Genomic DNA, 12839 nt, shown 5'->3' with positions numbered 1-12839 from the left:
GAACTTGACACAGAACAAAGGTAACTTCAATTAACTCCACTGGATACAGACAGTGAGGCAGGTAACTCCGCGCGAGACAGAGTCCACTTGAATATCTACCCCTGGATATTGGCACCTGGATACACCTGGTCTCCCAAATACATGTTTGGCAACACTTAGCGCTCTTCAAAAAGAAAAGGAAAAAAAAAAAAAAAAAAAAAGAAAAAAAAAAAAAAAAGTTCTTGTATTGTAATGTTAATATTTCATGCATATATATATATATATATATATATATATATATATATATATATATATATATATATATATATATATATATATATATATATATATATATATATATATATATATATATATATATATATATATATATATATATATATATATATATATATATATATATATATATATATATATATATATATATATATATATATATATATATATATATATATATATATATATATATATATATATATATATATATATATATATATATATATATATATATATATATATATATATATATATATATATATATATATATATATATATATATATATATATATATATATATATATATATATATATATATATATATATATATATATATATATATATATATATATATATATATATATATATATATATATATATATATATATATATATATATATATATATATATATATATATATATATATATATATATATATATATATATATATATATATATATATATATATATATATATATATATATATATATATATATATATATATATATATATATATATATATATATATATATATATATATATATATATATATATATATATATTGAAAAAGGAAATATGTAACGCCAGAACACCATCGGACGAAGTAACGAGGAAATGGAATGATGTATGCAGAGTATCTGGCAAAAAAGATCCATGTTTAAGTTCGGTTTGACGAGCTGCCATCGTGTTGACAAAGAAAAACCCGGAACTTGCCTTTCAGAGCGATGGAAAACAGTATGTGTGATCATCACTTAAAACAATTAAATACCGACAATTACACAAGGAGTTGCAATACCAGGAGTGACGTGCTGGCAGGTGACACACCAACAATTTACTAATCCTCTTCACCGACTGCAAGCAGACCCAAGTAACGTACGGTCTGAGCGATGCTGCTCTACCCACGTGTTTCCATTTCGTGGATTTATGAACTGAAGTCGTTCAATAAAAGTAATCGCTTAATCCGCTCATATGTGAATGAAAAGAAAGATCAAAAGAAGAAAGCTCTGACGACCCTGTCTGTACAGCACATTCTGGTGAGGACCGCGCACTACTCACGCGGCCAAGAACTCGGACATGTTTGCATTCACATTCTGTGTTTGGACTCCCGGGCATCCTTTCAATAATCTATATCATGATATACATAAGACAGTAATTAATTGTTCACAATTTAAAGATAATTAAGATAGTATTTGTTACTGAATATTTTTTTGAGGACAATCTAAAATAATCTAAACGCAGAACAATACCACACTTTTTTCTCTCTCTTTAGCTTACAAGGCCACACAACCGAGCAATGATGAAAACATTTACATATAAAAATTATGCATTGGCTCTTAATTTTATCTCTTAATCTTTGGTGGTATAAACCCTTCGTCTAGTCTTGCAACTGAAGACATTCCAAAGTATTACAATTACATTTTATCCTTTGTAAAAGTATGCATAAATGATAAATAAAATACTGAATACATTTTCATCACGTGATTCTATTTTGATAATATCTAAAGGTAGAAAATAAATACAAGTAATGACATGTTCTGATAATGATGAGTCTCTCTCTCTCTCTCTCTCTCTCTCTCTCTCTTACACACACACACACACACAGGCGTACGTTAAAGGTAATGGAGGTCCACGGGGCAATTCAATAAATACAAGTCAAATTCATCCGCGCAAGATCAAACGCGTCCCGGCAACATTCATGCTGGCACACTGGTGCTCAAAATTAAATAATCACGCATCACCACAAAGCCTCTTTCATCCAAAGCTGATCTGCATCGGCTGTGAAAAAAAAGGGTACGGAATCTAGCACCCTCAACATGTTTCTGCGTTTATTTATTTTAACACAAAAGTACTATTTCAATTTCAGATTGTTGTTTTGAATAAAAAACACTGCAACTCATTCATCATTTTCATATTCTCACCTGTGCATCAAAACGAAAAATTGGAATACAAGTAAGCTTTTTTTCTCTCTCCATACCTATTAATGTAACAAAATTGACATCACTAACAACTCCAGGATTCTAATAAATGGACCCGACATGACTTACTGTTGTTCCCGCGCAGCAGATGTACTGTGTTCCTGGCGTGCGTTCGCATAACCTGCAATGTGAGAAGGGCCCCACCTCCATCTTGTTTGGCCACTCACATCAGTCTTTTCTTCTCGTGGACTGAGGAATGACCCTGCAGGTGCGAGAAGCATGGTGGCGGCGTCCGGATGCACTAACAGGCCTTGAGGCGCCGCAGGATGGTCACTTAGAATAGCCTTGTTAGTGGCTCTCCTTATTTTGTTACCGTGTTGTTAATAATTAATGGCTTACTGAATTAATGCACATGATAAAAGACGATTCCTTTCAAAGCATGATAACTAGTGATGGATCTTCCAATATATCAAAAACCCACAGAAATCGTGAAACAGCTCATTATTTTCAGGGCGTCCATTTTAATGATGACGTGAAGAAGTAGGCGGGTCCCCCAATCATACCCCGCTGGTGCTGCCCGTCACTCACCGCACCGGTCCTCATGCTGGTAGTATGTCTTGAGGAAATGTTAGTCTTCCTTCCTCACACCGTAAGGGCTGGCGTAGTTGCGGCCCTCATAACCACGCTCTTTATTAGGTTTTTTTTTCAGAAATCCACTACATATTTACAGCACGCCACAGACTCGCACATACCATGGGAACCGAAAGGTTGACTTTAGAGAGAATAATATAACCTATGGCGACAATACATTTATGCTAAAATTTCCAGCACAGAAAACACCTTCAGCACAGCGCATCTTCCACAGCGTCCCTGGGGTGTCTCATCTCGACCACTGTGTCCTGAGGCACAAGTCTGTGAGAACGCACACGGCCCCACCTCAACACCGAACACAGATGCTCCTGCTGCACTATAAGCCTGACTAGGGAGCGTTTTCACATTGCGACACAACACAGCGATCGATGTTTGTCACAGCATTCAGTAGGTCTGGACTTCATAATTTTTGGAAACACTTGAATTAGAAGCAGAGAGCAGATCAAATATCTCGTGCTCTGACGCGTTGCCATACTAGAATCAAAGCGTTCTCGACACGCTGAGCAGACCTCACTCGTCGAGGAAACACGATCGTCTTTCCTAAGCACGCGCAATATATTTCGGTGTGGATATAAATTAGTGTAGGAGAAGCTTCCATCCAACTAAAGCAGCACACACCCTTGGCGAACGATAGGATCCAGGGCTTCCCGGTAACTGGGCACAGGAGTGTCTAGCGCAGCAGCAGCAGGAGTAACACCAGCAACATGGGGGTGATCGTACTGGAGATTGCCGCCAAACACCCTGAGACAAGTGAAAATAGACTTATCATCTTCACAGGTCACCTTTTAAGACATAAATGTAATTATATGTCAAGAGATACAGACAAAGAAACATGCACGAAACATTTAGCAGAACACAATCAACAAACGAACCACACACTTGGCGGACATCTTGTAGCACCTGAGCAACACTGACACACTTCTCCCCAGCACCTCCCATTAGGCGGCCCCATTACCCTAACAACCAACTCATGGCCCTTGTTGTTGGACGCACCAAACTTCCCTCTTGAGCACTTCCCCATGACTCTTGCTCCACTTCTGCTATCACCACCGCCTTCATCTAGCACTTGTTTATATTTTTCTCACACACACACACACACACACACACACACACACACACACACACACACACACACACAAAAAAAAAAAAAAAAAAAAATTAACGGTAACAAAACAACTAATAATAATTATTCATAAATAATAATAAACAATAATAATAATAATAAACAAATGTCGATTTTCATTCTTCGACAATAAGAATACACTAAATGTGATATCTAACGCAAGGTAGGATTTTCTAGCTTCTGAAGCTACCACAACCTCTGTATGCTCACCTGTGCCCGTGGCGGCGCGTCCCTCCATGATTGAAGCATGATAGGGCATGTCACTATACACGGACACCACACTGCTCTCCCAGTACTTGTTGAGAATGGAAGCGGTGCACTTGACCTCAGCTATGCCCCCCCGAAGTAGCCTCGGCCGCAAGGGGAACCGCAAACCCAGTATTGATGTCTCCAGGCCACTTTCGGGGTCTTCGTAAGTCGGATACTGCATCACCCATGATGGATCGGCCTGCAGGGGAGATGAGAGGTGTCGGGTGAACTCCAAGGCACGTCGTGAGAGCTGATGACTAAAAAGATTAGTGTGTGTGTGTGTGTGTGTGTGTGTGTGTGTGTGTGTGTGTGTGTGTGTGTGCTCGCGCGCGCGAGAATGTATTTTTCTTTCCAACTCCAGCAGTGAGCTCTGAAGTCTCGAGCACTCCCAGGCCCGGCGGGAGCCACTGACGCGCGCCAGACTGGCTACTTGGGAATAAGCGATGGAAATGTAGTGTTGTGTTGGGTACAATGCCTCCCCTTACCTTAATTGCGAACAGAAATAGCCCAGTAAGTTCATATTCGAAATGCAAATCAAGTAATATGTCTCTACACGCTGTCATGATTCCATGATACAAATTGGTCCACATAGAGTAACTTAAGAACCTCAATACTCCTAGCATTGTAATAAGCATGTACTTAATTGGCAAATCCTAACATTTCAGCAATGTTCCTCCTTTATAGTGCACAGTGATGATCTGATATAATAACAACAGACGTTAGAAAGGAACAAGTCTCTGCCAGTTCTCCTCCTTGGTAACGCTGCATTTCTTTACCTGTTCATCGTTGACATAGAAGGTGAGAGTAGCGGGTGGCAGGGAACGTGGCGACGAGCAGTTCACGATCACGTCCTCGTGCATCTGGTAGCTGCCCTGCACCCCGGTGATCAGCGGCTTCTTGTCAGGCAGGTCTGGGGATGGAGGGAACAAAGTCATCCTTAATTTCTCGGTGGTCACTGATGCGTCATTCTAAGAACTTTAATATCATATGGTCTTTATATTACTATTTTCTCAATTCTTAGGCCGGTGTGTTTGAACCGCTCTACAGGAGACCTTTGCTACTGACTACAGGCGAGTCAAACCGTTCACCGCGAGTACCATACAAGCCCCAATAAACCAACGGAAATGAAGACGGCGTTAAAAAACAAAGATAAAAGCACTCATCCATAACACTTACCAACGACCTTCATCTCTGACACGCCTGACTCGGTGTGGAAGTGCGGGGCCTCGCCGGACACCTCGCAGCGAAACACGCCAGCAGCCCCGAGCCTCACATCATGAATCTTGACTCGGCCGCGACTGGAGGCGTTTTTGTCCACCCGAAGTGGGTTGCCGTCTACCGGGAAGGTCTTCACTGGGGGGCTCTCGGCAGGCGTCCAGCGGTAGAACTCGTCCAGTCCCAGGTACCACTTGAGGGCGTAAACACTCTGACCATCCTCAGCGAACTCACACACCAGCCACCCACCTTCCCCCACCACCACGGGGCTCGGCACTTCCACCTTGGTGATGCGCAGGCCGCGGCTCAGATCTGCCGGGGACACAAAATTGATATCAGACATGGGCGTTACTCAAAGGGGACTGAGGGGAGGCAGGAAGGAATGCAGGCATATACTTATTTCCTCCATAAGCCAGAAATATCGCTCAAACTGGGATGAAAGGAAGAAAACCTTGTGAAACAAAAAAACGTTAATATATTTTTCTCAACCTATAGCGGGATCTGTATGCTCACGCGCGGGCACACACACACACACACACACACACACACACACACACACACACACACACACACACACACACACACACACACACACACACTGTAGTACAAAAATATACACATACATAGATGCATACATACTTATTCACATTATACATATACACGAAAAAGAAGGAAAAAAACATCAGATACAGCCTCAGCGCCCAGAGAAAGCTTGAAAGGAAGAAGCCAATCAGCAGCAGGTGGGTCTTCCCTTGGGGGTAAAAGTGGGGCAATAATTTGGCGTCCATTACGGTGATTGGCTGCCTATATGAGGGCTGAGGGATGCGTGGGGTCACCGCCGTCCTGATTGGCCTCGTCTGATTACAGATTTGTTTGGCACTACTGATGGGAGAGAGAGAGAGAGAGAGAGAGAGAGAGAGAGAGAGAGAGAGAGAGAGAGAGAGAGAGAGAGAGAGAGAGAGAGAGAGAGAGAGAGAGAGAGAGAGAGAGAGAGAGAGAGAGAGAGAGAGAGAGAGAGAGAGAGAGAGAGAGAGAGAGAGAGAGAGAGAGAGAGAGAGAGAGAGAGAGAGAGAGAGAGAGAGAGAGAGAGAGAGAGAGAGAGAGATTAAGAATACATTTGTACTCCCTGCCAGTCAAGATAAAAAAAAATACTACCCAAAAACAGGACAAGGGATCAGCTCTGGGAATCTCTTCCAGTACATGTTTTACTCTCAGGAAATGAGATTAACGCAAAAGACATTACTTGAGTATTTTCGTTTATTCATTTATTCATCTAGTTGAACACCATCCGTGGGAGAAAAGAAAAGAAAAGAGAGAGAGAGAGAGAGAGAGAGAGAGAGAGAGAGAGAGAGAGAGAGAGAGAGAGAGAGAGAGTATTACTTTAACATCCACATTTCACAACTTCATTTATTCATATCAACATTACCTAATCCATGTATACTCTTTCGAATAATCTAAACTGTTACATTATTTACGAACCAGACTTCATCTACTGTGTCTTTCTTCTCTTTTAACAATACGTTATAGTTCACTTTTACAATACAATTCAAACCTTACTTTTCTTATTTTTCTTTTTTCGTCACTAAATATTTCTTTCGAATAAGTGAAATATTTAGAATTCTAGTTGATACAGCAACTTACTTTTATTTCAATCCACCCCGGCACGTTCGCATCTGACACGATTTTGTTTCTCTTTTACAATACAACTCTAACATTTCCTCTTTTTTTCTCTCTTTCCTAAAAAAAAAAAAAAAAAAAAAAAATCATTCCGAGCACGTGTCGTATTCACATATTCAGTTTACAGCAACGTACACACCTCTCGTTCCTGTGCCACACATCCTCACCTCTGGCACTGAATACGTCACTAAACCGCACTCTTTCCTCTCACAATGCCTTCCCGCGCCACTCTCAGGTAACCTCGCGAGATAACGGCAAAACTGCAGCAGAAACATTGACAACCGCGATATCAGACTCTATAAATATTCCCTGAAATCTTTTTTTGTCTTCCTTCACTCCGCTACGAGTGAATTCGGCGTGCAGATCACGATCACAAGACGATGAGGGTGAGCGGAAAGTGAGGGTTGAGGTAACGGTATAAGGGTGACTGGATGGGGTGAGAAAGGGTACAGATGGCAATTGAAGGTGTGAAGAAAGGGCGAGGGAGGGCTCTGATAGCAATGAAGCCAAGTTGAGAATGATTGGATAGTGAGTTGAAGTGGCGATGAGGATGAAAAAAGAAAGAAAGACTGACGTGGTAAAGAGAATGAATTATGACTGACGTAACAGAGTGATCGAAAAGAGTGAAAGTGGGTTGAGGTGGGGATGAATGTGAGAAAAAAAAAGAATGATTTGAAGATTAAGGTAACGGAAGGAATGTTAAAGAAGTAAAGTTGCAGTACGATTGATAACAGCAATAATGAAAAAAAAAAAGACCAGGGATGAATTTTGAAACTGGCAGAGTAGTAAGTGGCGAGCAGGAAAGTTATAAGGATATACACGTGATAGGTAACTGACAGGTACGAAAAAAAAAAAAAATGGACCGAGCACACCTGGCACCTTAGTATATATACTCGTACATTGGCTTACACAGGTAGATGACGTAATGAAAAATAACACCGCATTCACATCGAGACAGAAACGTTCCCCGAAGTGACAGAGTACCAAAAAGCATAATGCAGTTGTTAATGTAGCATACATACATATATTCATAAATATAGACACACGAAGGTACGGACGTAAATGAATTGTGAATATGGAGAGGCTGAACACAATAGCGCGTAAATACAAGACAACGCTGCGTTCATTAATGGCGTTGCGACTCACGAGATGAGAGAGAGAGAGAGAGAGAGAGAGAGAGAGAGAGAGAGAGAGAGAGAGAGAGAGAGAGAGAGAGAGAGAGAGAGATTAGGACAAAGAAGATGGTGGTAAGTGTGAAGGGTGAGGGTGAAGACGAAGGAGGTGCCGCCGCTACACTCCTTCACTTTACACATTCTAATTTGTTTTTGTTATGAAAATAAAACCTAAAGTAGTACCATCAAAATAAATCACTGAAATAAATTTTCCTTATTGCCCCAGGGAGGGATGGAGGAGGGAGAGAGAGGGGAGAACGGGGGTGTGGAAGAGGAATGGAAGGAAGAAGGAGGAAATGCATTTAAAACTCAAGTAAAATTTCCCCGCACGTTAAAAGTAAACCAACGTAACAACTGACCCAGTAAACTACATTAAAGCAAATTATGAACGTTCGCTTATTTTAGTTCCGACTTCATATATTTATTATTTTCTTTGCCGGCAACAGGAGGGTTGTAGCCCCAAGGGAATTTTGGAAGAGGAGGAGGAGGAGGAGGAGGAGGAGGAGGAGGAGTGGATTGGATGAAAAGAAAGAAAAGATTAAAGCAAAGGTTTCCAAACAAAAGAAATATGACTTCACAGTAAGAAGAAAGTAAAAGTCAGCATTTTCCTACAGTCGCCTTCCCTTGTTAGTTGTTAGCTCGATAAAGAAATCCGTATCACTCTTTTTCGTTTTCCTTCGGCTTGAAAAACATATAAATGACATCCCGTCCCTCTGCTGTGCTCTACTCGGCGCCTTGCAAAACAACGACACTGGGATCTTTATGAATAAGGTCGTTTCCATTTTCTTCCAATATGACAGAATGCGCAGATCACATTCCACCTTTTAGCGAATTGCAAAATACACACGTTGCCCACTATTACGCTTTTAACCGTCAGCGAGCAGTCATTTCTCCCGCGTAGATAGGCACGCTGTGAGACTGGCAAAGGATAGCCGTGGCATCAACATTAACAAGTAACAAATGAATTGGTTGCAACTTTCGACGCTAGTTTCAACACGTGATGACAATGGGAGCCTGTCTTCATAACACTGGCCATGACTCCCCTCCTTCGTCATTGTATATTCTGTCTTAATTTATATGCTTGAAATTATTTTCCTACACGATTTGTTCCAGGTGGTGATTCTGACCTTCTTTCTCTTCGCCCCATCCTTCCTCCTAGAGGGATTTGACACAAGACAGCTTTGTGTTAGAAAATGTTCTTGTTCCATAGGGTTTTACTCAAACTCCCTTTCCATCAAGCTGTTGAGATCAGGGGCAGGAAAGAATGGGAAGGTTGGGAGCTAAGAACACTGGTATGATGGACTAAAAAGGCCGGAAAAAGGTTACGAATCTCAGAAGAGGAACGAAGAAGTCCTGGAAAGACTAGGGAAGGGAAAAATGTTGTGGAGAGGAAAGGGCAAGGAAGGACTAGGAAGTTTTGGGAAGGGAAAAACATATAGAAGGGAAAGAAAGGGTTTGGTATACACTAGAAAGGTCGTGAATGGATGAAAAAGTCGGGGCGGGAGAGGATGAGGAGGGATAATAGAAAAGCCGGACAAGGGTTGGGAAGGTCATGGAGAAAGTAAAGATAAGCTGGGATGCAAACTAGCAAGCCTGGGTAAGGGATTTTAAGGTGCAACTACTCTTGGCGTAATGCGTGCACCAAGCTTTTAGCACGTAGGAAACCCAACCTCGCTCACTCAGATCTCGGCCAGCCCGGGCACTGCCATTAGGTGCTGCGTCTAGCGCCGCTTTTTTCACTTCCTTGTTCTCCTCTCCGTGCTTCCTGTCCCAACAGCAGATCCCAGTCAGCCAGCAAATATATTACTGCCGCCTTCTTCCTGCAGCCATTCAGTCATCACATATTTACTACTAACTAATTCTATTCATGTCTACCTTAATGATTTGAGAGAGAAATGAATATTAACTTAATTTTCCCTGTCTGGGTGTCTCTGAGGTGTGTGTGTGTGTGTGTGTGTGTGTGTGTGTGTGTGTGTGTGTGTGTGTGTGTGTGTGTGTGTGTGTGTGTGTATGTAACATGTTTGTCTGCTTATTTGAGTATACTTTTTTTTTTCTAAATCTTTATCTTCCACTTCTTCAACCCATACTCTCTCTCTCTCTCTCTCTCTCTCTCTCTCTCTCCTGAAAAATACGTGGGGATGATTTGCATAAATAAATTCAGAGGGGGCGCGTAACCCTCTCAGGAATATAATTTCCACCAAGGACTTTTATTTTCATTAGTGGATGCGCTGCAGCTCTGCTTCCACCCCGAAATACCTCTTGCCTTGCATAAACAGGTCTCCTCGATCACACCGCACAATGCTCTATAGTCTGCCGCCTCACATAAAAGGACAGATAGACGCAATACAATAGAGAATGTCATCCGCAGCACAGCAGGACTTGGCAACTTTCATGATGGGTGACAGGTTAAAAAAAGAGGTGCGTGTGCGTGTGTGTGTGTGTGTGTGTGTGTGTGTGTGTGTGTGTGTGTGTGTGTGTGTGTGTGTGATTTTGGATGTTGCGGTCGGTTGTTCTTCACTCTGCCCGGAAAACAAAGCTATTGCAAAACACAGGTCTTCCTACTTAGTCATTTGCAGACGAATACAAGAAGGGTAACTGGACAGACGGCTGTGTGTATGTGTATGTGTGTGTGTGTGTGTGTGTGTGTGTGTGTGTGTGTGTGTGTGTGTGTGTGTGTGTGATAATTTTGGAATAATGATTCTCCACTAGGAAATGTTTTGGTGTTAATGGAAAAGAAACGCTCATTTTTTAATTACAATTTTAGAGCAGAATGCGGATCTTGGATTTTGTTAAGCATTTTCTCTCTTCCATTCTATTTCCAGGAAATACTTTTATAATATTCACCTTCGGGAAAATTGCAGCCTCCTCACTCTTCTAAAAAGTCTGTTTTCTGTTTGGCTTCTCCAGATGTATGGAAACAAAAAAGGAATAAATTTCTAGGATTACCATCAAAATCATGACCGTTATGTGCTGTATTGACGACGATCAATTGATTGATTGACAGATTGACAGATAAAATGACTGACTAACCAACTAATAGGTCTTAGGCTAGAGATGTACCGATACATCGGTATCGGTATCGGAATCGGCGGTATCGGCCCATTTTTTGGGTATCGGTATCGGTATCAGCTTATTTTATGCCGATACTTCCGATACCTAAAAGGAATTTACTACTTAGTGATATATTCGATATAAGATATTGATGATACCAAATTAATATAATAAGTTTCCGTGGTGATTACCGTATGTCATAGAATACTGTTTTCTGTGGTAATAAGCCACAAACTCTAAATTGGACGTGTATAAAACGCGTATTGGCTGAACTCCGGCATCCTGTCACACAGTCGGTCATAAGTCACCACGCATTCTCACTGTCTCTCAGTCAGACGCTGCTCCTCCACTCACACAAAGTTCACACAGGTGAAAAGCTTATGTTTTTGAATTATAATCTAAGAATGTCAAACTTCAGATATGGAGAATCCAACAAAATGATTTGGTATATATATATATATATATATATATATATATATATATATATATATATATATATATATATATATATATATATATAGTTAGGCATTTTGCATTATTGTAAATAACAGCATATTCTTATTTGATTTATAATTAACAGTGCTAGTGTTAGCCTTTTCCAAGATATCATACTGGAATAGGTGGAAGCTCGAATTATATATGTATATTAATTTTAATGCAAGTTTAATTTTTGAGTTACTTGTGTTAACCTAAGGATGTAAAATTCTGTTTTGTAATCATGTGCATTGTGTATAATTTGTTGCATATTAATTATTTAAGATCATAGCAATACACTAGAAATTTAGAATAAACTAAACTTTTTCTATTTAATTGAAAAGATTAGGTGAAAGCTCATTTTTCTGAATTGGTCTACTAATGTCTAATGAATTAATATCAAAGGATGTCAGATTTAATTAAAGAGAAACATACACAACAAAATGAGTTTCTTTTGCTAATATTTTGTGTCTGTTTTACAATTTTAATAATTTAAAAAATATTTTTGATCGCCAAAATATCGTCAATGAAATTAATAATGAAAATGCACAAGACCAAATGGTCGCTAAAAGAGTAAGAAGTCAGAATTTAAAATAACTGACAAGAATCAGAAGACTGAGAAGATATTCATTCCAATTAATGAGTAATTTACCTTTGCAAATGGCTTCAAAAAGCGTCTAGAATTGCTCCTATTTCACAAACGTTCTCAGAAGGACTCACAGCATCGCCCAAAACAAAGCCTCCCATCTGATAACGCTCGCTGTCCACCAACTCATCCTGGTGTCCAGTGCAGTAATCACTATAAGTAGTAATCGGTATCGGTGGTATCGGTATCGGTAGTAGTATTGGTATCGGCCCAATTAGGTGGTATCAGTATCGGTATCGGAATCGGCCAAAATTTTGGTATCGGTATATCTTTATCTGAGGCAGCATGTAGAGCGTCGTCACTGGAGTCATCTCAGAGAAATAAAAGAACAAACAACAGACGGTAGGGAGCTCATGGCATTACTGTTTGGTGCAAATTTATACAAATATGAT

The 12839-nt window shown here is 40.1% G+C and overlaps 1 protein-coding gene across 1 annotated transcript in view; it reads right to left on the bottom strand.

Moving 5' to 3' along the window:
* Positions 1–849: 849 nt before the first annotated feature.
* The window catches only part of LOC123519072, a 116639-nt gene continuing 104649 nt past the window's right edge, over positions 850–12839 (bottom strand). The window contains exons 2-5 of the mRNA XM_045280258.1: positions 5389–5739; positions 4989–5122; positions 4174–4411; positions 850–3581 (exon numbers count right to left, since the gene is read on the bottom strand). Of these exons, the coding sequence (XP_045136193.1) occupies positions 3511–3581; positions 4174–4411; positions 4989–5122; positions 5389–5739 (794 nt within the window). The 3' untranslated portion in view covers positions 850–3510. The remainder of the gene's footprint in view (positions 3582–4173; positions 4412–4988; positions 5123–5388; positions 5740–12839) is intronic.

Source organism: Portunus trituberculatus, chromosome 44 (genome assembly GCF_017591435.1).
Source record: "Portunus trituberculatus isolate SZX2019 chromosome 44, ASM1759143v1, whole genome shotgun sequence".
NCBI lineage: Eukaryota > Metazoa > Arthropoda > Malacostraca > Decapoda > Portunidae > Portunus > Portunus trituberculatus.
The sequence above is the reverse complement of the archived record's forward strand: the minus strand, read 5'-3'. Positions and strand labels throughout refer to the sequence as shown.